Source organism: Microcaecilia unicolor, chromosome 4, assembly GCF_901765095.1.
Source record: "Microcaecilia unicolor chromosome 4, aMicUni1.1, whole genome shotgun sequence".
NCBI lineage: Eukaryota > Metazoa > Chordata > Amphibia > Gymnophiona > Siphonopidae > Microcaecilia > Microcaecilia unicolor.
Genome location: NC_044034.1, coordinates 119,438,414 through 119,464,358, shown reverse-complemented (window position 1 = coordinate 119,464,358; position 25,945 = coordinate 119,438,414). Strand labels below are relative to the sequence as shown.

The 25,945-nt window shown below is 41.3% G+C and overlaps 1 protein-coding gene across 4 annotated transcripts in view; it reads left to right on the top strand.

Moving 5' to 3' along the window:
- SLAIN1 (SLAIN motif family member 1) overlaps positions 1 to 25,945 on the top strand; it is a 144,431-nt gene that overhangs the window by 48,154 nt on the left and 70,332 nt on the right. For all 4 annotated transcript variants that reach the window (XM_030200577.1, XM_030200578.1, XM_030200576.1 and 1 more), the window contains exon 2: positions 17 to 153. In XM_030200577.1, coding sequence (XP_030056437.1) covers positions 17 to 153 — 137 coding nt within the window. The remainder of the gene's footprint in view (positions 1 to 16; positions 154 to 25,945) is intronic.

Sequence of the window (25,945 nt, the reverse complement as noted above, 5' to 3'; positions counted from 1 at the left end):
GTCCATTTTAATTTAGGTTATATGTGTCTCCCAAGAATCTTGGACCACAAGAGAAAGCCCTGAGTCCTTTGCAGTGGTGCAGGCAGGTGCTGGATCACCCAAGTCCCGAAACAGATGCTGCAAAACGATCCCTTTGCTTCAGATTAGAACAAGGTAAACCAACAAGCTTAAGTCTTCATTGTTTTTCTTAACAAAACACATACTGTGGTGACTGCTTTATTGTGAAACAAGTTATATTATTGGTCCATGATGTTTAGCAACAGTTTAGACTAGAGGTTTTAAATGTTAAATTATCATCTCCCCTTCATCAACTTCATCAACTTATTTATAAAGCAAATCTTAATAAACCATAGAGCTAATCAAAATAAAATAGCTAGAATTGGCCCTTTGGATCAATGTTTGATTCCTGAATTGGCTTCCTCGTTGGGCTGGCTGAAGCAGGAGATGTTGCTGGAAACAGCATTCCTAGTCCCTGGGATGGAGGGCTCTTCACTGGCACAACAGCAGCACCTAGTGACAAGTATTGGGGTTGCATCTGTTTGTATTTGGATCCTGTCTGAAGGCTGGAACTGAAGTCTAAAAATCCGGATGCCTGAAATCCGGACCACCCGAGAATCCAGACTACACCTTCTCCCTCTCTCCAACCACAGTCCGGTGTCTGACCTTTCCGAGCCCTGCCTGCAGCTCTCTCTCACTTGCTAGTGTACAATACAGGTATTGTACCTTTTTCAGAAGTCTTCCATGCTGCAGTGCCAGTGGTAGCCTTACTCACGAACCGTCTCCGGCCTGCACAAGGCCTTTCCCCTTTGACCTGTCCCGCCCTTCTGAAAACAGGAAGTTGCATCAGAAGGTACAGTACCTGTATCGTACTCTGGGGAGTGAGAGTGAGCCACAGGCAGGGAGGGAAGGGAGAGAAGTCAGACCATGAGGGAGGGAGGAGGAGGCGTAGCCACAGGGAGGGGGGCCTTGGGGTCCTGAGCCCCCTCCTATGGGGAAGAGAGAGACAGACGCTGCATGGGGAAGTCTAGTGGTTGTGTACTAAAATCAACAAAATTTGCCGGTTCATCTCTTTATTCTTCCTTAAATTTGAATTTTAAATGTACTGCCTGAGAATCCAGAAAATGCAAAAATCCGGACTGACCCAGTCACCGAGCAGTCTTGATTTTTGGACTTGTACTGTAACTGACTGGGATAGATAGGGGCAGAGACTTAATATTTATTTATTTAATTTTATTTATTTATTTGCATTTATTAACCAACCTTATGGAGAGATTCACCCAAGGCGGTATGAGGGGAGTAGCCTCAGGTAGTTGTCAGCTAAGAGCAGGACGAAATTAGTAGACCTGTATTGATTGCATTGGTTTGAACGAGAATTTATTGAAAAAGCAGTTAAGGAAAAGAAAATGACCCTTAACAGTTAAAAAAAACAACAACAACAAAAAATACAAACCCAAAACACCAAAAATGTAATGGTACACTGCAATGAATCTGAACAGTGAAGACAAGGAGCTTCGCCTTCAGTGATGATAGCAGGGTGGACCTGATTGTGACTTTGCCTTATAGATAATTACTCTTCCCTTAGAGTTTATAGCAGTTGGCACAGGCAATTTTAATTATAGGCCCATGGCAGCAGACAACTGTTGTTTCAATATTTAATCTCCATACCATTATTTCAGTTGCTTTCTTGGCAGCAAACCAGATCTGTAGAGGAGGAGAAGTCTGTAAACTATGACTTACTAATTATCTACTCTTCACAAGTGTGACTTAGTATCATTGAGGTAACATCAAAGCAATCAGCCCTAGGTAGTTATTGGTGTAGTATCCAGTGTGCATCATGATTGTTAGGTGTTTTATTGTTATGGGGAAGAGAGACGGGGTTATTTTTAAGGTGTGCCATGTTTATTCTTTGTGGGTGAGGCGCTACTGGACTGCAGTAATAAAATCCTGTGGTTATGGGGAGGAGTGGCCTAGTGGTTAGAGCACTGGTCTTGGAATCCAGAGGTAGCCGGTTGAAATCCCACTGCTGCTCCTTCTGATCTTGGGCAAGTCACGTAACCCTCCATTGCCTCAGGTACAAACTTAAGATTGTGAAGCCTCCTGGGACAGAGTACCTGAATGTAACTCACCTTGATCTACTACTGAAAAAGGTGTGAGCAAAATCTAAATAAATAATAATTATATATATATATATATATATATATATATATATATATATATGCGTGTATATATAGGATATTTTGACCTGCTAATTTTTTATTTTTATTTTTTTTTAATGTGTTATAAGTACATAAGTACATAAGTAGTGCCATACTGGGAAAGACCAAAGGTCCATCTAGCCCAGCATCCTGTCACCGACAGTGGCCAATCCAGGTCAAGGGCACCTGGCATGCTCCCCAAACGTAAAAACATTCCAGACAAGTTATACCTAAAAATGCGGAATTTTTCCAAGTCCATTTAATAGCGGTCTATGGACTTGTCCTTTAGGAATCTATCTAACCCCTTTTTAAACTCCGTCAAGCTAACCGCCCGTACCATGTTCTCCAGCAACGAATTCCAGAGTCTAATTACACGTTGGGTGAAGAAAAATTTTCTCCGATTCGTTTTAAATTTACCACACTGTAGCTTCAACTCATGCCCTCTAGTCCTAGTATTTTTGGATAGCGTGAACAGTCGCTTCACATCCACCCGATCCATTCCACTCATTATTTTATACACTTCTATCATATCTCCCCTCAGCCGTCTCTTCTCCAAGCTGAAAAGCCCTAGCCTTCTCAGCCTCTCTTCATAGGAAAGTCGTCCCATCCCCACTATCATTTTCGTCGCCCTTCGCTGTACCTTTTCCAATTCTACTATATCTTTTTTGAGATACGGAGACCAGTACTGAACACAATACTCCAGGTGCGGTCGCACCATGGAGCGATACAACGGCATTATAACATCCGCACACCTGGACTCCATACCCTTCCTAATAACACCCAACATTCTATTCGCTTTCCTAGCCGCAGCAGCACACTGAGCAGAAGGTTTCAGCGTATCATCGACGACGACACCCAGATCCCTTTCTTGATCCGTAACTCCTAACGTGGAACCTTGCAAGACGTAGCTATAATTCGGGTTCCTCTTACCCACATGCATCACTTTGCACTTGTCAACATTGAACTTCATCTGCCACTTGCACGCCCATTCTCCCAGTCTCGCAAGGTCCTCCTGTAATCGTTCACATTCCTCCTGCGACTTGACGACCCTGAATAATTTTGTGTCATCGGCGAATTTAATTACCTCACTAGTTATTCCCATCTCTAGGTCATTTATAAATACATTAAAAAGCAACGGACCCAGCACAGACCCCTGCGGGACCCCACTAACTACCCTCCTCCACTGAGAATACTGGCCACGCAATCCTACTCTCTGCTTCCTATCTTTCAACCAGTTCTTAATCCATAATAATACCCTACCTCCGATTCCATGACTCTGCAATTTCTTCAGGAGTCTTTCGTGCGGCACTTTGTCAAACGCCTTCTGAAAATCCAGATATACAATATCAACCGGCTCCCCATTGGCCACATGTTTGCTTACCCCCTCAAAAAAATGCATTAGATTGGTGAGGCAAGACTTCCCTTCACTAAATCCGTGCTGACTTTGTCTCATCAGTCCATGTTTTTGTATATGCTCTGCAATTTTATTCTTAATAATAGCCTCCAGCATCTTGCCCGGCACCGACGTCAGACTCACCGGTCTATAATTTCCCGGATCTCCTCTGGAACCCTTCTTAAAAATCGGAGTAACATTGGCTACCCTCCAGTCTTCCGGTATTACACTCGATTTTAGGGACAGATTGCATATTTCTAACAGTAGCTCCGCAAGTTCATTTTTTAGTTCTATTAATACTCTGGGATGAATACCATCAGGTCCCGGTGATTTACTACTCTTCAGCTTGCTGAACTGACCCATTACATCCTCCAAGGTTACAGAGAATTTGTTTAGTTTCTCCGACTCCCCCGCTTCAAATATTCTTTCCGGCACCGGTGTCCCCCCCAAATCCTCCTCGGTGAAGACCGAAGCAAAGAATTCATTTAATTTCTCCGCTACGGCTTTGTCCTCCTTGATCGCCCCTTTAACACCATTTTCGTCCAGCGGCCCAACCGACTCTTTGGCCGGTTTCCTGCTTTTAATGTATCTAAAAAAATTTTTACTATGTATTTTTGCTTCCAACGCTAATTTCTTCTCAAAGTCCTTTTTTGCCCTCCTTATCTCCGCTTTGCATTTGGCTTGGCATTCCTTATGATCTATCCTGTTACTTTCAGTTGGTTCTCTTCTCCACTTTCTGAAGGATTGTTTTTTGGCTCTAATGATTTCCTTTATCTTACTGTTTAGCCACGCCGGCTGACGTTTAGTCTTTTTTCCCTTTTTTCTAATACGTGGAATATATTTGTCCTGAACCTCCAGGATGGTGTTTTTAAACAGCATCCACGCCTGATGCAAGTTTTTTACTCTGCGAGCTGCTCCTTTCAGTCTTTTTTTCACCATTTTTCTCATTTTGTCGTAATCACCTTTTCTAAAGTTAAACGCTAGCGTACTTGATTTCCTAGTTTCACTTCCTTCAATGCCAACTCTTTTTTTGGATCTGGGGCTGGAATCCAGAACCATCTGCCTTCAGTTGTTTCTACCTGGGAATTATTTCCCTACTCTATATCTTCTCCTAACTCACGTATCCCAGTTATTGCAATGGCTGCCTTCGGTGTAAGGCACATTCTCTAAGGGCTGCTTCAAAACCCTGCGTTCTTTGACCTTAAAGCTAGCCATTGGGTGTCTCTGATAACTGGGACACAGCACTCATTCACCATTCCCTGTTTCCCAGAGATACTAAAGGCCGCTTCTACATCATACTCCGCTCTCCTGGCCCAGAGAGTGGAAAACACGGCCTAGAAATTGAATCCAGGTGCTCTGCATGGCTGCTACAGAGCCATCAGGTCAGCCCTTGTCTTTTTGATATGCCTACATTGCACTATTTCTTCATACTGGGATTGCGATTTTACCTGTTAGGCATGAGAAACCTAAGTTTATATCTTGGAAATATGTTGTGTAATTAGATTTCTAACAGAATGAACATGCTCATTTTCTCAGATGTGAGGAGAAAATTGGAATTAAGTATATTATGTGCTGCTGCCTGTTGGGTCATTCTTTCTCAAACTCGAAGAGCTAGCTGCTTTTAGAAGTGAGTGAATGATTTATAAAGTCAGTATTCATTCCCATCCTCCTTGGTCAGGTTTTCAGATATCCCTAACGAATATGCATCGTCCTACTCTAGGTACACTCTCAATAATTAGATGTACTATGTAAATCATGCAAATTCTATAACAACTGTTATGACATCTATATTCACTCTTTTTATTAAATGCTGTATTATTATCTCAAATTTTGTTCAACACATTGCTCCTACTATCATGTTAAAACTTTTAACATATACCAGCATCACTACACGTTCTTACAATCACTCATCCCTACAAACAACATAACCAATACCATAAATATTCATACGTTACTAGTTTAAATTTCAGTCCATATTCCTCACAGTCACTACAAAATGGTGTATAGTTACTCCTTTACGCATGTGTGGGCGTCCTTTTTGGCGCACCCACAGGCATTGGGTTTTGATCGAGTGCTCAACCCCTGTGGTAGCTGAATATTTGACCCCTGATGACGCTTTAATAGTGAAACACGTGCGTGTAGGGTCTCTGCGTGTGTTTGGATGAAGCTGTAAGAACAAGAAGCAACCAACATGGAGTCAGCAGTTCTTAGATAAAGTGATGAAGAGACAGTCGCATGGTCCTCAGGTCCAGTATGGAATATGGAAATGGCTGCAGTGTTTGCAAGTACCTACTTTTCTGGTGAAGAGATACAGTTGTATTGAACATTGACACATGGGAAGATTAAGTGAAAGTTCAGTGTGAAATACGCTTTATAAACAACTATTTCTTTGTAACGGAGTAACTATAGACAACCATTTTGCAGTGACTATGAGAATATGGACTGAAATTTGCACTAGTAATGTATGAATATTTATGGTATTGGTTATGTTTGTAGGGGTGAGTGATTGTAAAAATGTGTAGTAATGTTGATATGTGTTAAAAGTTTTAACATGATAGTAGGAGCAATGTGTTGAACAAAACGAGATAATAATACAGCATTTAATAAAAAGAGTGAATATAGATGTCATAACACTTGTTATAGAATTTGTATAACGAATATGCATGAGACAGACTTGCATGCGTACAATCTCCATTGTGTGCACATCTATCTCATGCATAATCATTAAGGATATTTGGAAAACAGAACCTGTTATCAGCCCTCAGACTGTTATCAGCCCTCTCTCATGCTACCTCTACCACCACCCTATCTCCAACCAAGACTGCATCAAAAGAAAACCCAGCATGTCGCAAATGGTTGTGTGGTTGGGACGCAGCAGGCCATGTGTGCGTGTGGCTACTTAAAGGCTGTCCAGAGAGGGCGGGATATGGCAGGTCTTGAGCATGCAGGTACTCAGAGGTCCACTGTTTGTGTTGACAGTAGCATCCAAGTGTTGTGCTGCTGCTGTACTGTTAGTCATGTTGGTGCTGCCATCTAGTGGTAGGGCAGCCTTGTTAACTACTGAAGCACCATGTTTACTGTTCTGTTCTTGAATTACTATAGTAACAGCTAATGCAATTTAGTAAGTAGACCTCTCTCATGGGAAAAGGATACATTGGATTAACATTGAAAAAGAACTCTCTTCCACCACCCCTTCTACAGTATTCTCTTATCCCTTCCTTACTGTGTCTGCTTTAAGAACCAGTGTTCTGTCTTTGTTCCTTTTTCTGCAACGCTGTCATCAGATGGTTGGCCTTCCCTGTCCTTCAGCCAGTTTTGTTGCATAGTTGGTCCTGCTAGTGAGTGTTGGAGCTGGAGGTATATCAAGAATCTAACAAACAGGTTGGGAACCCAATAAATTTTAATTTTATGAATTGTATAAAACTCTAAAATAGCAAACATTTTAATTATGACTTCAGTTTAAATTAGATTTCTTTAAAGTAGATTTGTCCAGGAAAGGCCTTATATTAAATTCAATAAACCATAAATAAAGAGGAGGCATAATTATGAGAGCAAAGGTGGATGTAACCAAGTCGTGAATAAGTAGCTTTGTATTTTGAAAGGAAGACAGACCCACCACCTCTTAAGGTAATCTGCTTCCCAGATGCGCTTCTGAAGTTTCATCTTCCTATTCCCTGGTCTGTTTGTCTTGTTTTGGCCTGACAAGATGACTTATTTCAGTCTCGCCTTCTGATTTTAATGGTTGTGTTCTTCTATCAGTTTACATCATATACATTGCTGGTGAGAAGTGAACTGTGAATCTCAGGTGGTATGTGAAGTCTTGGACTCATTTTATCCATCTTCTTTCAGGATGTGAGACGTGATTTCTGTTTTATGCTCTTGTTAAGAAATGAATTTATGCCTGAACAGACACAGAATGCAATGTGCCTAAAGCCTGCTGCAGAAAGATCCCTTCCAGGAGGGAGGGCAAATCAGCTTCCATGATAACTCTGTTATTGACCTTGTCTCTTGAGACTGTTTAGCGATTATACCACCTGCTAGTTCAGCCATCTGGGAGTTTGATAGAGAGCAGCATATAATTTGCAACCAGTAGACTGATATGTGTAGATCTGAATTGGTCCAAGTGCATTCTGTGTAAAATAGCAGGAGACTGTTAGTTTTTAAAATGCAAATTCCGGCTTCTTTTTAATCTTTATAAAATCCCTACTCCTGGCCTTCCTTTTAGTGTCGGAGGGTCTTGTATGACAGACAGCTTAATGGAAGTGTGGAAAGACGGATTGCTACTATTTGTGCTGCCATGGCTTTCTTGAATATATTATTTAAAAAATATATTTGTCTAACTCTGTAATAGACATGGAAGGTTTTTTTTTTTTTTTTTAGTTTACATGGTTCAGGATTGTCTTAATTTGGACAATATTTCCATGTAACTTCTTACTAAAGTGGCTTTCCTCTGCCAGTGGTTTTCTGATGCTTCATTTCTTGAGACAGTGGGGGATTAGGAGGTTTAGGTGAATATTTCAGGCATTTGCCTCATGGTTTCAGCACCTAGAAAGAGCTGTGCTGGTCTCCTTGAAGGTGATATCTGGAGGTGGTAGAGGACCCAAATAATTACATCTTCAAGTTAACATGATTATGTATAAAACAATTTTCTCGCAGGTTTCAGTCTAAGGTTGCAGCAAGAATTTATTATAACACAGAACATAGTAAATGACGCCAGATAAAGACCTGTACGGTGCATCCAGTCTGCCCAACAAGATAACTCATTTTACATGGTATGGGATACTTTTATATGTATACCCGAGTTTGATTTGTCCTTGCCATTTCCAGGGCACAGACTGTAGAAGTCTGTCCAGCACTGTTCTTGTACTAAACGTTCTGAAGCTAACGTCGAGCTCCCTTAAAATTTACACTCCAGCCCATCCATATCTATTCAGTCACGATCAGGCCGCATACCGTAGAAATCTGCCCAGCACTGGTTTTGCTTCCTAATCACTGGTGTTGCCACCCAATCTCCGCTACGATTCTGTGGATCCATTCCTTCTAAACCAGATTCCTTTGTGCTTATCCCATGCACGTTTCAATTCCATTACCATTTTCATCTCTACCACCTCCCGCGGGAGGGCATTCCATGTATCCACTACCCTCTCCTTGAAAAAATAGGAACTATTTCGTATTACTGCTTGGCAGTCACAGTGTTTTCCACATTGTATATCAGTGGGTCAGAATCTAATAGTGAATACTGACAAATGATTACAATTGTTTCCTTCTGCTCTACATCTCTCCCCCCCCTTCTCTTTGCAGCTTTCTACTTCATTTTCTATTTATGCTGATGACATACAATTATTGTTTCCTCTTGTGCCACAATCCCTCTTTCTTTTCCATCAACGATAAGCTCATTCAAATCTCCAATTGGATTGCTTCAAATGGCCATAAATTGAATCTACCAAAAAACAATTTTTTTTTATTTTTTCCTTATGCAGGTTCATCATTCTTACCCATTTCACCAGTGATGTATGTTATCCCTATTCCATTTCAAAATTCAACCAGGATTTTAGGGGTGCAGATCGATAAATCATTTTACTTTTACCAATCGCATGTCATCTATTCTCCGGAAATCATTTTTTGTTTAAGACAAATTCTTCTAGTCTGCTCCTTTTTTGATTTAAAATCTTGCGCCTAGATTATTTCAACTCTCTTCTACATGGTGTCCCTCAGTATCAATTAAGATGTTAACAATTAGTTCAAAATATGGCCATTAAATAAATTCATGGAGCCAAAAGGCATGATGGCGTAACTCCCCTACTACACTTTGAACATTGGCTTCCAGTTTACCATTGTTTTAGTTACAAAGGGGCCCATTTACTAAGCCGCGGTAGGCTCTACGCGTGCGCAGCGTGCATCCAGACTACCACTAGGCCAGCAAGCCCTCCTAGTGGAAGTTTCAGATTTGGCGTGCACCCCTAATGTGTGGATGAATTATTTATTTCATTCTATGCGCACCAGTTCTGGCGGTAATCGCACTTGGCGCATGCCGATCGGTCTCCACATTTGTAGTGTGTGAGCCTTTACCGCTACATCAATGGGTGGTGTTAAGGGCTCAGGTCGGTTTTGGGCGCGCGCTGGTTTCATTTTTACCGCAGGCCCTTTTCCCGTCCCAATAAAAAGAAAAAAAGCCATTTTTTGTTGATGCGGTAAAAACTGGCCCGACGTGCACCCAATACATGCGCCTACACTACCGCAGGCCACTTTTTACCATGGCTTAGTAAAAGGACCCCTAAGTTTTCATTTTTTTTTCTTCAATTTCATACTCTTCTCAATAGGGCTGTTATTTGCCTACTCAGTTTTTGAGTTCTGCATATCAAAATCTTCTCACAATCCTTGTCATCTTCACATTTCAGCTCATGCAGCCCGTGCTTCCTGTTTTTCAGTCTTTGCACCTACTTTATGGAATGCTCTACCCATTGTGCTATGCTTACAGCTGTCCTTTTTTAAGATTCAGAGCAGCACTTAAGACCTACTTTTTTGTGAAAGCATTCCTTGTTCAACCTTAAAGTACACTGGAACGTTTTCCTTGGCTTGAATGGTGACCCTTTTGTCAGCAGATCCTGTGTTGTTTGTATTCTCACCTCCCCCCCTTCTACTGTACCTTAGTATAATTAATTATTTTAAATGTTCATTTTTGTAATTTTATTGTAGGTCTTTTATTGTTTTCATGCCAAAAATTGTAAACTAAGCTCTCTTTTTTTTCTTTTTTACCTATTTACTTTGCATGTAAACGGCTTAGTTAATCGCTTTTATTTGCAGTATATTTAATAAAATTAAAATGTTAAATTTTGATTAGGTCTTTCTTCATTTCATTATGTGTATTTTTTTTTCTTCCACCTACTGTTGCCATTCTCCTTTTAAACTTTGACTGCCCCATTCTCCCTATTACTGTATTCTTTCCTCCCCATTTGTAGTCATTCTTCCCTTTTTTTTCTTTATATTTGTGATTGAGGCTGCCAACAGGACTTGCTTATCTACTCCTACTGTGAAATCATTTTCCTGCACCTTTTTTCTGACTCATGTACAAATTTTCCTTTATGCAAAATTTCCTTTGTTATTTTTTAAATCTTTATTTATCCACAGCGGTAAGAAAGTACGACCAGGAGTCAAGAAATGCAAACAAACCTGCAAGTATAAAACAAACTGACAAAAATACAGCCAAAATGTAGTCCCAAGAAAAATATAAAATCCCTCTTTTGGTTTCTTATCCAAGAGGAGTCCAGCTTCCATGGCCACTTCCTGCCGTCCCACTGGCATTTTTCGTGAACCCCCCTATCCCCACGACAGGCACACCTCACCAATTACACAATTCCTACCCCACCCAACCCCCCACCCCGCAGACACAAGCACACAAACAATAAACAGCATAAGTACCAAAAATCCATCACACTCAGTTGACGTCCTCTGATTGATTGTCAATAAAGTCTTTAAAATGTCTTCCGCAAGAAAACGTAAGTCTTACCCCAGATCTTGGTATTGAAACCATTGGAGTGCAATTCCTACAAGCCCAGGTCTGACATCCAGCGAGTCCAAACAGGTAATGCGAGTGCAATGACCATAATCCACTCCTTAAGTATCAGCTTCTTAGCTAATAATAAGGCAGAGAGGATACATTTTTTCAGAGTAATTGAACTGACATGATATCTCTCCTGATCCTCATCAGATTCTCAATCCCCCAGCATGAGCAAGGTATAAATGCATGGTGGTGACCACCCCAGGACTGCCACAGTGACCGGAAACCCAAATCTCCATAGAAATTCCAGAACCGGGCATTCAAAAGCCGGGTATTCCAAAAAGGAATGTAACCACGTGCCCCTCCCCTGCTTGCAGTACAAACAGAAATCCTCATCCCACAATTTCATTTGGCAGCCTCTCACACGAGTAATGTACAACCTATGAGAAATAAGTGTAATTCCTGTAATAACACTATCCAGCTTATAATCGAACGAGAAAAACGCCCAAGTTCCGACCTAAATCGGGAGATGGGCGTTTATCTCACAAAAACGAATAACGCGGTATAATCAAAAGCCGAATTTGGGACGCTTTCAACTGCACTCCGTCGCGGATGCGGACAAAGTTGACGGGGGCGTGTCGAAGGCGGAACTGGGGCGTGGTTATCGGGCGAACAGAGATGGGCGCCCTTTCGCCGATAATGGAAGAAAAATATGCGATTTTAGCGAGAATTTAGGGCACTTTTCCTGGACCCTGTTTTTCCACGAATAAGGCCCCAAAAAGTGCCCTAAATGACCAGATGACCACTGGAGGGAATCGGGGATGACCTCCCCTGACTTCCCCAGTGGTCACAAACCCCCTCCCAGCACAAAATATGACGTTTCACAACTTTTTATTTTCACCCTCAAATGTCATACCCACCTCCCTGGCAGCAGTATGCAGGTTACTGGAGCACTTATTAGGGGGTGCAGTGGACTTCAGGCAGGTGGACCCAGGCCCATCCCCCCCCTACCTGTTACAATTGTGCTGCTTAATGCGTTAGTCGTCCAACCCCCCCAAACCCACTGTACCCACATGTAGGTGCCCCCCCTTCACCCCTTGGGCTATAGTAATGGTGTAGACTTGTGGGCAGTGGGTTTTGAGGGGGATTTGGGAGGCTCAACACACAAGGGAAGGGTGCTATGCACCTGGGAGCTCTTTTACCTTTTTGTTTTGTTTTGTAAAAGTGCCCCCTAGGGTGCCCGGTTGGTGTTCTGGCATGTGAGGGGGACTAGTGCACTACGAATCATGGCCCCTCCCACGAACAAATGCCTTGGATGTATTCGTTTTTGAGCTGGGCGCTTTCATTTTCCATTATCACTGAATAACAAAAACGCCCAGCTCACAAAGTAGCGAATAACATATGGGCGTCTATTTTTTTCGAAAATACGGTTGGCTCCGCCCCTTCACGGACCCGTTCTCGGAGATAAACGCCCATGGAGATAGGCGTTTTCGTTCGATTATGCCCCTCTATAGGTATAAATCTGTAGCTCTTTGCCCAGTATTGACAAAGATTATCCGAACTAACATCCATCCCTAACTCTTCAGACCACCGGCCAGCTAACACATCTACATGTTTACTATCTTAGGCTATACCAAATAGATAGGGTGTTAAATTTAGAGGGCAATGCCTTAAAATCCTCATCACAGTCGTTCCATTGTAAGCTAGCTGGTGAATTGGTTATTTAGTATCTCCTAATAATGTTGACTTTGCAAATAATGGAAAAAATGGGAATTAGGAAGCTGCCACTGCCGCTTGAGAGCCTCAAAAGTAGGAAAAGCCCCTTCTGATAGCAACAAAATATCCTCAAAGTAGTACTTTCACACTTCTCCCACAACTTCAGTCTAGATGATTCAAACCCCCCCCCCCCTCCCGGAAAATCAGGATTACAGATGAGTGTCAAAAAAGGATCTCCACCACCTCTATGCGCTACAGGAAGGAGCGCAAGAGTCTTTGTGTACTATCCATCCCTCCCCTTTGTGGTGTATGAAGTAAAGTGAGAAAATTCCAAGTCCCCAACAACATTTTCTGAAACTCTGGGTGGGACAGAAAATAAAACTGGAATCCAACACTGGAATCCAACACATCAGTGCTACGATGACATACAGTTGAACATTGGGCGCTCCCAGGCCCGCTGAGGTTTATCCACCATCAATTTAGCATAACTCAGTTGAGATACCTTACCCCGCCACAGGAATGTTTGCAAAATCTCTCTATAAAAGTGCTCCTCCTTCTGGAGTATCCAAAAAGGTAGCATTTGAAGGTGGTAAAAGATTTTAGGCAACATCACCATTTTAAAAAACGCACAGCATCCCATTAAAGATACAGGGAGATCTTTCCACCGCTCACCGAGCACTTTAATTTTCTCCACCTGCTGACAGATATTTAGATTATACATGCGTCTCAATTCTGGGTCCAGCCAAATTCCAAGATACTGCCCACAAGGGCACCCACAGCTAGACCCCTATCACACAAATACTCCAATTTATCATAATTGATGTTAAGACCTGAGAAACTACCAAAGGATGTAATAAGCGCAATCAAGTTCTCCAAATCCGGCACAGGGTTCCCCATGAAAATTATTTTATTTGGATTTTTTTCAGTAGTAGCTCAAGGTGAGTTACATTCAGGTACCATAGGTATTTCCCTGTCCTAGGAGGGCTCACAATCTAAGTTTGTACCTGAGGCAATGGAGGGTTACGTGACTTGCACAAGCTACAAGGAGCAGCAGTGGGATTTGAACTGGCCACCTCTGGATTTCAAGACCGGTGCTCTAACCACTAGGCCACTCCTCCATCTGCAACCGAATGAATGTGGTGCTCATGACCACCCAACTGGATGCCCCAAAAAGCTAGCACTAATCGAATATTCTGAGCCAAAGACTCCAGGGTCAAAATAAAAAGCCGTGTCCCCCTGTGTAACACAAAGCTATCTGTGGGAACCCCAGTAATCAACAGCTGGACCTCCGGTGTATCATATACCGGTGTGCCCACTCCACCATAAAATGCATGTGACTCAGGCAGGCCCAACTTGTCTGGGAGTTCCTTCTCAAAGAGAAGACGGCAAGTCCTTATCTGCAACAGCTTTGGGGAGGCCTACTAACTTCAAATTATTTCTCTGGCAGTGTTTTTCTTGCTTGTCAAGGCACTTCTGTTTAACGTGCTTCTGTTGCATCACCAAAAGCTGGCCCTGCAGGTCTGTAGTTTCCAACTCCTGTTTGGTAAGTCACTGTTGACCTCCATGATGTTACAAGCTTGGACACCCAGGGTTTCCTTCATCTCGGTCAGGGTGGACTGCAGTTGGGACACTTCCTCTGACATAATGAGATCCGGCTCTTCCTTGTCTGCCTCCATCTTGGGTTCTGCAACATGTGGTTTGTCGGACAGACCTTTCTTCAATCTGTTTGTCATAACCATTAAAAGAAACCGCCACACATTAACAGGGGATCTCAGCTAGCTACACCTGGCAGCAGCAATATCCAGGATCGAAAAAGACCCTCAATAACGCCAGATAAATAGCAAAATAGTGGTAGGGGAGAGGGAGCTGGCAAGGGGCAGGTCTCACTCTTGCTCTGGTCATCACGTGACCTCCCCCCTTTTTAAAAAACGTTTAACTCCTATTACGCAATCTTATCCATTTATTTTAGAAGCTTTATTCTTGTTTTGGGTATCTGAAAGCCAGCATTTGCACATCCAAATTGCATGGATGTTCAGATCCCAATTTTTAAAGCCAGGTATGGTGATGTGAGCAAGGCATGGAGTCCTCAAAAAATACAGACAGAGGACAGTGCAATGTCAAAAGGAAAGGCTTTATTTCTGTACAAAAAGGGAAATAAACAGGCCTGTTTCCTCACAGGCTTACAATCAAAAGTCAAAACGGACAATACGTACAGACAAAAAAAAAAAAGTGAAGGTAAAGGTGCAATCCAGTGGTGCTACAGAGTGTGTGGCTTCATATTTATTTATTTATTTAGATTTTGCTCACCCCTTTTTCAGTAGTAGCTCAAGGTGAGTTACATTCAGGTACACTGGATATTTCTCTGTCCCAGGAGGGCTCACAATCTAAGTCTGTACCTGAGGCAATGGAGGGCTAATGACTTGCCCAAGATCACAAGAAGCAGCAGTGGGATTTGAACCGGCCACCTCTGGATTGCAAGACCGGTGCTCTAACCACTAGGCCACTACTCAGAGTCTGCATAAGAAAGCATCCAGCAACCTGGATGGGATTCTGAATTCTTCCCAAAAATCATAAGAAATACTGTACTCTGACACTCAAAATCAGCACCCGGACTTAAAAGTACTTCAAGCCATCTTAACAGAGCAAGTGATTTTTAAGCAATCAAATAGACACGGGATGCTTAGGTGGGGTTTGCTTGAGGAAAGGGACCACGTGGTGTAATTTTTATTTTGGGTAGCAAGAAGGTATTGGTCTATCCCACTAACAGACTACGGGGCCATTTTGCTAAAGCTGAGCCTATGCTAATAGACATTAGCACCTGCTAAATGCCCCACATCCTATTTCATAGCTTTGGGCCACATGGCATTTAGCGCTTGGTAATATCTGTTAGTGCATGCTAAGCTTTAGTAAAAGGGCTCCTATATGAGAAGGCCATACTCCCAACAATCCCCAATAAAGCAATGTGATTCGCTCCTATCGTGCAGCTCAGGCATTTCAGGACAAGATGTTACTGCACTTGACACAGAATTCGATCCAAAAAGTAATAGCTTAAAATGTAATTTAATTCATTTAGATTTGTATCTCACTTTATTCATAAGTATGTGAGGCAGGTTACAAAAAGGAATACAACCACATATAGTAATTTAAGACAGATTGGAGGAACCACTGTATGTGATAAAATTACTTATGTATAACGTGTAATACATCTTGTGCTAGCATGAATCTGCGCTGTTTTTTAAAGAAACCTATTGGGCTGGGCCAGCTGAGGTCTCAAGCTTTCCCCACCAGCTGCAGAGGTGGAAAATGAAAGCAATTTGCCACAGTTCACAAAGGTTCCAGGTCAGTAAACTGGCATGACCTCCTAGAAGACCAGCATTGATAACCCTGCACAATGAAGATTTATCTAGGGATGAGTGATGTATTTCCTTAAGTGACAACTTGCCTGAGCTGTGGTCTTCCATATGCTCTACTTGTTACATTATTCGCACTCCAGTTCCCTTAACACTTAGAAATACTGAATATATAGTTTGAGCCATGTCGGGTCAAGTGTGAATATGTCTGCAGGGTGATACATGCCACTTGAAACACTGGAACAGCTTTTATTGCTATGATACATTACCTTTCCATAGTGTTAGTTTCCTTTAAAGAGGTTTGAGTCTTATTTCCTTTCAGACCATGGATATGCATGTTACAGTACATCTGTAACAGTGCTAGTGTATCTGCTTCAGAAAATACTAGGCCAAATGAGTAATAGATAAGGTTTTGCACTGGGGAAGGGATGAATAATAATTTTTCATGATTTGTATTCGGCCAATTAGTAAAATATGCTATTCGGTAGAGCTCAAAGAACATTATGGAGTGAAAAATCAGAGGTTTAATTCTTCCTCTGAATTTTAGTTTTTTATATTTGTATTTATGCAGTTTTACAAAGTACCAATTAAGAGTTAGCTCGGTCCAAGAAATAGATATACACACAAGCATGAACAAATATTAAAGCAAATCAAAATATTCAGTATATAAGCTTTCCATATACTCACTATAGCGAACAGTATTACGGGGGAACTCCGTTCTGTAGTTGTAAAAATCTTAAATTTTTAAAAAATCATTCAGAAACAAGGGTAATTAATACATTTTCATATGTTTCAGTATTAAGGATCAATGATCATCGTATATGGAGAAGCCCTAGCATTGAGAAAGCTTCTAAGTTGTTTAAAATATAAATTTTGTATCGACTAATTTTATCCACATTTACAGCAAAATCCTAGACAGAACCTTGGTCCTAATGTAAATATTCTTGATGCATAGAAAGGTACCTCTTTTCCCCCCTAATATGGGTACGCCTAGAAACATCTGGGAAGACCTTATCTGTTTTTCAAGAAACAATTCAGACTTATGATGAAAAAAAAATCCAGAGTCCAATTTCTGTCGGGTCCTAAAATGTATGAAACCAGAAGCATCTTAGCTCCCTTTTTTTCATCTTTAGATCCTTGGAGAAACTCTGAGATGTTTAAAACATTCGTTTCCAAACCTACTTCAGATTCCAGAGCAGATTTCACTTTCATTGGAAGTGAAGGGTATTGGAGTAAATCTTCAGAGCCTTAATTTCTTCCACATCTTCAAAGATGAAATGAGAGGAGAACCTGGAAAGTTCAAAAACTTCAAACTTGAAGCACCATTGATAATTCTTAAAGGCTTTTCGTGCGAGAAGTTATAATCATAATATCTCTCAACAGCCCATTTCTCAGATATTTAATATCCTCTCTTTCCTTTTTTTTTGGGTTGTTAAACTTACACAGACAGACTCAGGTGCCAGGTCTGATGTTGAACCTTACTTTTGAAGTGTATCAAGCAAATCAATCAATTCCAAAACGTTTCCAGTTATTACTTTCTCCAAAGTAGTGATTGCTATCCAGATTAACTGACATCACCAATCTCAGTTTCACTAGAAGGATATTCATGGTTGACAGAGCTCCCATTACTAGTTGAGCCTCTCCATTTGATTCACTAGCTTCAGGGCCACCTTTAAATCTAGATTGAAAGCCCACCTCTTTCACATTGCTTTTGACTCATAACCACTCGCCTCCACCTACCCTCCTCTCCTCCTTCCTGTACACATTAGTTGATTTGATTTGCTTACTTTATTTTTTGTCTATTAGATTGTAAGCTCTTTGAGCAGGGACTGTCTTTCTTCTATGTTTGTGCAGTGCTGCGTACGCCTTGTAGCGCTATAGAAATGCTAAATAGTAGTATTAGGGGAATCCAAAGTGCTTCTAGTTGTGCCATCCCAATGATTCTGATCCAAATATTGGTTAGAATCTCCATCATCTAATGAGACTGCCTCTGCAATTACCACAGGAATGCTGGGAATCAGTTCAGCTGCTGTGCCTTTCCAAACAATGTACTGGCAAGTGTAGAAGCCTATTGCAAGCTTTGGGGAAAACTCCAGGAGGAGAGGATAGTGAGATATGTTCCTCTCGGTTGAGTGTTGTCTAAGAGTAAAACTGTAAGCTCTGCTCCTTTGCCTTGCCCAGAGACACTGACTTTCATGCTGTCTGCTGTTGCGAAACTTCTGGACCCAAGGTTGGGTGATTGCTGGGGCCTGTGGAGGTATCACCTTCGGTCTGGCTTTCCACTTCACCATCTCAAAACAAAAAAAGTCTTGGGCAATAAGAACTGAGCGAATGAGAGCGGATCAGTTGTCGTATCTGCCTGCTGCCATTTTGGATTCCTCAAATTTATTTTAAGACACTTTTGTTTAAAATGCCATAGTTCTTGACTCAGTTGGAGGGTGAGATGTATTTCTATCGAAAACCTTTATGAAACTGGTACTGATAAGTCTGTGGAGCTTATCTTTGATTGCGGGTGAATGAAGTTGTGTGTACAGCAAGCTTGCAGATTTCAAGAAAACTGCCTAAAATAGACATTTTCTTTTGCTCAGCAATTCCTGTGTAGTGAGATGCTACAGAAAGTGAATGTTTTATGTCCCAGCTGAAGACTGAAAGACATATGGGTTGGCTCACAGGCATTTTCTGCACACGGCAATGAATATGGCTTGTAGCCACTGCCATCTGTGGCTGAGACAATACAGGCTCAGTAATTGTGGTTGGCAAGTGATCAGACGGTTACATATTGGCATCTTTTGTTTAGGAAAGTAAATAGCTGCTCTGGTCTTAAAACAACTGGTCCTACCATGCAATTTGTACTGCCATACAAATTCAAAGCTAAAAGTAGTTTGTGATATTGAGTGCATTCTTGATATGAATGTTTGAGGCTTTCCTGTTTTATTATTGGAGTTCTTTAAAATTTTTATTTGTGTGTTTTGTAATAGTTAAACAGTATATAAAGTTTTAATAAACATAATACTTCCCTTTGAGATGAAGTTATGTCTTTTGAACTAAAATGGTGCATTGGTGTGTTCTGTATTAAATCAACTGTATCCAGTAATGTCCTCAGTAACTACAGACCAATTTCCAACCTGCCATTCTTAGCAAAATGTCTCAAGTACAGACATTGCATCTGATCATTTAGTGTTAATGCAAAATCAAGATGCAGTTGAAGAGAAAAGAAGCAGCAAAGCCTTGAGTGAGCACCACAATATAACAAGACCAGGCTACAAAAGGTAAAGAAGGTAATGAGGAAGTGTATTGGAGGACAACTTAGGCTTTCTCAAGCCCGGCCACGATAGGGAAGAGCAAAAACATTAATACAATAACCAAACTGTAAATACTAGATGCATGTGTGATGCTTACATTGTTATATGCATGCACGTCTTGTGCTCTTTAAAAGTAGAACTGAAACTTAAGTCTTTATTATACAGCAGAACTGTGTAGTAGAACCCATTTGAAATGAAGTGTTACAAGAAAATAAGTTGGAGGGATATGGTGAGCAACAGAAAGATCTGAAAGGATTTGAACAGGAAAGTAGTTGTGGACAAAATCACAGCAAGGAAACTGGCAATATTTGGACATATCTGTAGGATGGCAGATGACACATTGATTTAAACGAAAAAGCATTGATACTTGGAACAGCCAAAGGAGTGAGGAAAAGAGGAAGGCTGAATAGTGAAAGTGCAGTACACATCACTCAAAACAGGAAAGGACCTTGGGCAAGAAGGATGGCTCCCACCACTGGCTCCAGTGGCCCATGGGGTGCAGTGATGATTCTTAGCAAAAAAGTATTGAGCAGGTTGTTTGGCGTCAACTAGATAAATATATTGATGACTTGAATCTATTAGATGATTGGCAACATGGCTTTAGAACCTTGCATAATCCTGAGATATTGGCTGTTTCACTACTTAATTGTTTTTTATGTGGTCTAGAATCGCTTCATGCTGCCTACCTGTTTGTGTCAAATGCTGCCGACACATCAATAAGTACCAATCACCAGCTGTCTTGTTGAGGATGTTGCAGCAAACTGGAAAAGGTGGGGTGGCAGTGTTTATCATTGGTTTGAATCTTCTATATATGGGCAATAAGAACAAGTTAGGACTATTGTAATATTCAAACCAAGGTGTTCATTAGGGCATTATCCTTTCCTCTACCTTATTCAAAGTCTTTATGGTTTCACTTTGTAGAAAAGCTAGCCTTTACATACACAATTCATACTGTTTGTGGATGATATGTTGCTGTATACACATTTCGATATTGGAACAGGTTTCCTGATAGTCTCATTGGTGCTTGTTCTTTCAAATATTTAGAATAGTTTGACCAAACTGGTCTTCATTGAATTTTTCAGAGATCTACATACATAATCAGTGCTGCTAAGGAATATATACCTCTGGAAAAACATACTACAGTGCATTCCATTTAAGTGCACGTCGTATAAGCGCATGCTCTGTTTAACTGCATGCCGTACTTCGGTCCCGTTTTTGGGGCCATCAATTTCTATGGGGACAAACTTTGGTTTAGCGTACCACTGGTAAGTGCAAGATTTGCTTATATGCATGGTTTAAGACTTCTCCTCTGCAGGAAAGACTCCGCATAAGCGTGCGCACGGAATGTGGAAGCCGATTGGCACGTGACAAAGGGGCGGTAAAATTGAAATCTCATTGGTTAACTGCCACAGGCAGAATAAGCGAAATGTTGTTAGAGTGTACACTGGAGTAGTCATCGCGCAACTGTAAGACTTTAACACTGGCTGAACGAATAGAAGTTCTTAAAAAATTAGAAAACAAAGTCAAAACATCTATTGCTAAAGAATATGGTGTCAATCCCAGTCAAATTTCACATATCTTGAAGCAGAAAGACCAGCTTCTGGGATACAGGCAAAACAATACAAATCCTCACCGGAAACGAAAACGGGCGGGAAAAGCTGAGGAGGTAGAAGATGCTCTTCTTTGGTGGTTTTCTCAAGTCAGGAGCAGGCAGTTTCTTGTCAATGGTCCACTGCTTATGGAGAAAGCTAATCAGCTAGCTGAAAGTCCCAAGTGAATTCAAAACCACTGTTGGATGGTTAGAAAGATGGAAGGAGAGGAACAACATAAAATTCAAGAAACAGCATGGTGAAAAACAAGACACTGATGATTTTGGTGCTGAAAATTGGGTTGTTTCAGTTCTTCCTACCATCTTGAACGAGTTTACACCTTGTGACATTTTCAGTGCTGATGAAAATGGACTCTACCGGCGAGCGATTCCTGATGGAACACTTGCATTCAAACAAGCTGAAACTACTGGAAGTAAAATGTCGAAGGACCGACTGACGATCCTCCTTTGCTGCAATATGGATGGAAGTGAGAAGTTGGAACCACTCGTCAGTGGAAAGCGCAAACAGCCCCATTGCTTCAAGAAAGTTAAGCGACTTCCTATGTCATATGAGGCTAACACAAATTCATGGGTGACTGGGGAAATTTGGAAGCAGTGGCTAAAGAAGTTAGACACTAGAATGTGGGCACAAAAGCGTCAGAATTTGTTGCTTTGTGATAATTGTGCTGCACACAGTGATGATGTGAGGCTGTCTAACGTCAAGGTGGTCTTCTTGCCACCAAACACTACCTCTCTGATCCAACCTATGAATCAGGGCATAATAGCCAATTACAAACAACATTATCGGGCTCTTGTGCTACGTCGTCTGATGAGCGTTATGGATGACCAGACTGGCAAAGATAAACGTGCTGTTGAACTGGCTCATAATCTATCACAGTTGGATTCCCTACATATGCAGAAAGAAGCCTGGAATCATGTTACACAGGCAACCATTGTGAACTGCTACAAGCAGGCAAGCTTTGTTAGGGATGTGGAGAGGGACGAAACAGATGCAGCTGTTGCAAACGTGCCAGATGAATAGGCTATTGACATCCCAGCCGGTGTTACTGAAGAGGAGTTTCATCACTACGTAGCTGTTGATTATGATCTACAAACAACTGACGATAGCACTGATGTGGAGATATGCACCTACACGCAGGCAACGACTGATGATGAAACAGATGATGAAATGAGCAGTGAGGCCCATGCTGACAAAATTCAACAACCTCCTGTCACTTTTACAAGAGCACTGGAGAGTATCAACACTTTGCAGGCCTATCTGGAGGCCACTGGATGTCAGTGCTATGACAGTTTTTACCATCTGGCAGATGTAGTCTTTGGAACTCACAGACACAAGAGTGTACAGAGGACTATGACTGATTACTTCAAGTAAGCCTAACATCAGTTAACGGAGACTGTATACTGTACATATAATAAACAGTACTGTACATATGTTTATCAGATGTCAAGCTTCTTTTTTGGGTCACAACGGTTAAGTGCACGCTCCAGTTAACTGCATGTATTTCTTTGGTCTCAAACCCTTGCACTTAAGTGTATTGCACTGTACTAGCAGGGCATTCAGTTAAAATATGTTCAGTGTATCTTGTGAATATATGGTATGCTTTGTAATGATGAATAAACAGTAAATAAAAACAAATTATGCAGAAGTGGTCTGTGTTACCTTTTTTACCTTTTTACTGGATTTCTATTTCATGGAGTCACAAGTGAACAAAATTGTAGTTGTCATTTTTGAAATTGCAACATATTTTAGGAAAACTGTTCAATTACAGCATGTTGCAGCATGATAATAGAAGTATCTTAGATTATCAGAAGCATGTACAAAGTCATTTAATTAAAGCAGAATTTTGTGAGTAGAGTAATTGTTGGCATCAGGTAATTTGGTCAAAATGGTAGAGAACAATGTTACAGAGCATATTCAAAAGCATGGATTAATGAGACAAAGCCAACATGGATTTAGTGAAGGGAAATCTTGCCTCACCAAGTTATTGCATTTTTTGAAGGGGTGAACAAACATCTGGATAAAGGTGAGCTGGTCTATATTGTGTATCTGGATTTTCAAAAGGTATTTTTTTTGTTACATTTGTACCCTGCGCTTTCCCACTCATGGCAGGCTCAATGTGGCTTACATGGGGCAATGGAGGGTTAAGTGACTTGCCCAGAGTCACAAGGAGCTGCCTGTGCCTGAAGTGGGAATTGTAGGATTATACAGGCCAAGACCAGCAAGGTGAGACACACAGGGAAATACCCCTACAGAATTGAACTCAGTTCCTCAGTTTCCTAGGACCAAAGTCCACCACCCTAACCACTAGGCCACTCCTCCACTCCAAATACCTCATGAAAGACTCCAGAGGAAATTGGAGAGTCATAGGATAGGAGGTAGTGTCCAATTGTGGATTTAAAACTGGTTAAAAGATAGAAAACAGAGAGTAGGGATAAATGGTCAATATTCGTAATGGAGAAGGGTAGATAGTGGGGTTCCCCAGGGTTCTGTGCTGGGACTGCTGCTTTTTAGCATATTTTTAAATGATCTAGAGATGGGAGTAACTATTGAGGTCATTAAATTTGCTGACGACAAAGTTATTCAAAGTTGTTAAATCGCGAGAGGATTAAATGGCAGATGACGTTTAATGTGAGCAAGTGCAAAGTGATGCATGTGGGAAAGAGGAACACGAATTATAGTTACGTAATGCAAGGTTCCACATTAGGAGTTACCGACCGGGAAAGGGATCTAGGCATCATCGTTGATGATACTTTGAAACCCTCTGTTCAGTGTGCAGCGGCGGCTAAGAAAGCAAATAGAAAGTTAGGTATTATTAGGAAAGGAATGGAAAACAAAAATGTGGACGTTGTAATTCCTTTGTATTGCTCCATGGTGCAACTGCACCTGGAATATTGTGTTCAATTTTGGTTGCCGCATCTCAAAAAAGATATAGCGGAATTAGAAAAGGTACAGAGAAGGGCGATGAAAATGATAAAGGGTATGGGACGACTTCCCTATGAGGAAAGGCTAAAGCGGCTAGGGATCTTCAGCTTGGAGAAATGACAGCAGAGGGGAGATACCATAGAGGTCTATAAAATAATGAGTGGAGTGGAACAGGTAGACATGAATCGCTTGTTTACTCTTTCCAAAAATACTAGGACTTAGGTGGCACTAAATGAAGCTACAAAGTAGTAAATTTAAAGCGAATTGAAAAAAATTTTCTTCACTCAACGTGTAATTAAGCTCTGTAATTCGTTGCCAGAGAATAGCTTAGTGGGGTTTAAAAAAGGTTTGGATGGCTTCCTAAAGGAAAAATCCATAGACCATTATTAAAATGGACTTGGGGAAAATCCACTGCTTATTTCTAGGATAAGCAGCATGAAATGTATTGTACTTTTTGGGGATCTTGCCAGGTACTTGTGACCTAGATTGGCCACTGTTGGAAACAGGATGCTGGGCTTGATGAACCTTTGGTCTGTCCCAGTATGGCAATACTTATGTAATTATGATTTAACTACAGTGAATTTAACTAGTTGCAGTGGTTTTCAGACTGAATTACAAATGGAAATATTCTGCATGTTCTAAGGGGGGAAAAAGTAGGTTTTCACTGTTTTTTAAAAAAATATAAAATACAGTTTTATGCAAAGGCTCATTTTGCAGAGAGCAGGAATTGAGACTTCCAAGTCAGGATAGTCACAATTCCCCTATTATTATTTTACAGAAAGCTCTGTCACATGTGGAGTCTTTTTTTTTTTTTTTTTTTGTAAAATACTATGACGTTCAAGAGTGCATGTGGATTTGCTGGCATGTCCAGCAAGCGCAGTGTTTGTTAAAAATCTGCATATGGGTAAAATCTGCATATGGGTAAAATCTGCATATGGGTAAAAAGTAATCACCCCCCCCCCCCATTGTTCTTGGGAGTAGCTTTTTAAAAAAATCGCTGTTCCTAGTATCCATATACTCCCTCACCCCATTCAAAATCCCCTTCCCCCACGATGGCAACACTGAAGTCCTCCATTACCCTGAAACACCTTACCTAGCCCTTACTTGGGGTTCCCTGGTAATCTAGGGGGAGCAGAAGCAATTCATTTGCTTGTGGTCCATATGGCACCCCTGATCCTGTGGTAGTACTGCAAGAATGCCACTAGAGGTCAAGGGCACTATTATTTAAACCCATAGCCAAATGGCGTAGGAGTGACTGGGCATCACTTCTGCCCCCGTTTGGACTACAAGAGAACCCCTAGGGGGTTGGGTAGATGAGGATGTGATAAAGATATGGAGATGGGGGCAGGGAACTTAAACGATGCTGTTGAGGGGTGGGGATGGTGTCATTAGCTTTTGTACATGTCCCTTCAAGCTGGCATTTGTGCATGCCTACCTCGGGGCAGGTATAATTGTTGACATTCAAAATGTTTGGCCACTATGTGCATTCCTCATTTTACATCTAGATTTTCAAATTGCTCAAACCATGCCCCTTTGAAATCTCTGCTGGCCTATACATGCAAATGGCATTATTTATTTAACAGGCACTTAAAATATTTAAGGGGGTTATCATTTATTGAGTGGAGTGTTGTGTAGGGGCACTCCTATTCCAGAGGAGACCGTAATATGTGCTTGGAAATTGAAGGTGTTAAATGTTTTCAGTGTTTTACTCTCCTGTTTGTTTGGCCTGTTGTGTGTATGCTGTTCAATGCCTTCTCTCCAGGCCTCTCTGATGTAGCAACCGAATGGTACAGATTAAAGTAACAGGACTGACAGTGGCTGCTGGAGTTGCAATATAACTTTCTTACCTTTACTGTCCCAGTATTAAAGCAATCTTGATATCTGTTTATAAGCCTGATTTTCAATGCATTGCACACATTTCTTTCACTAACCAAAAAACAACAACAACAACAAAAAAAA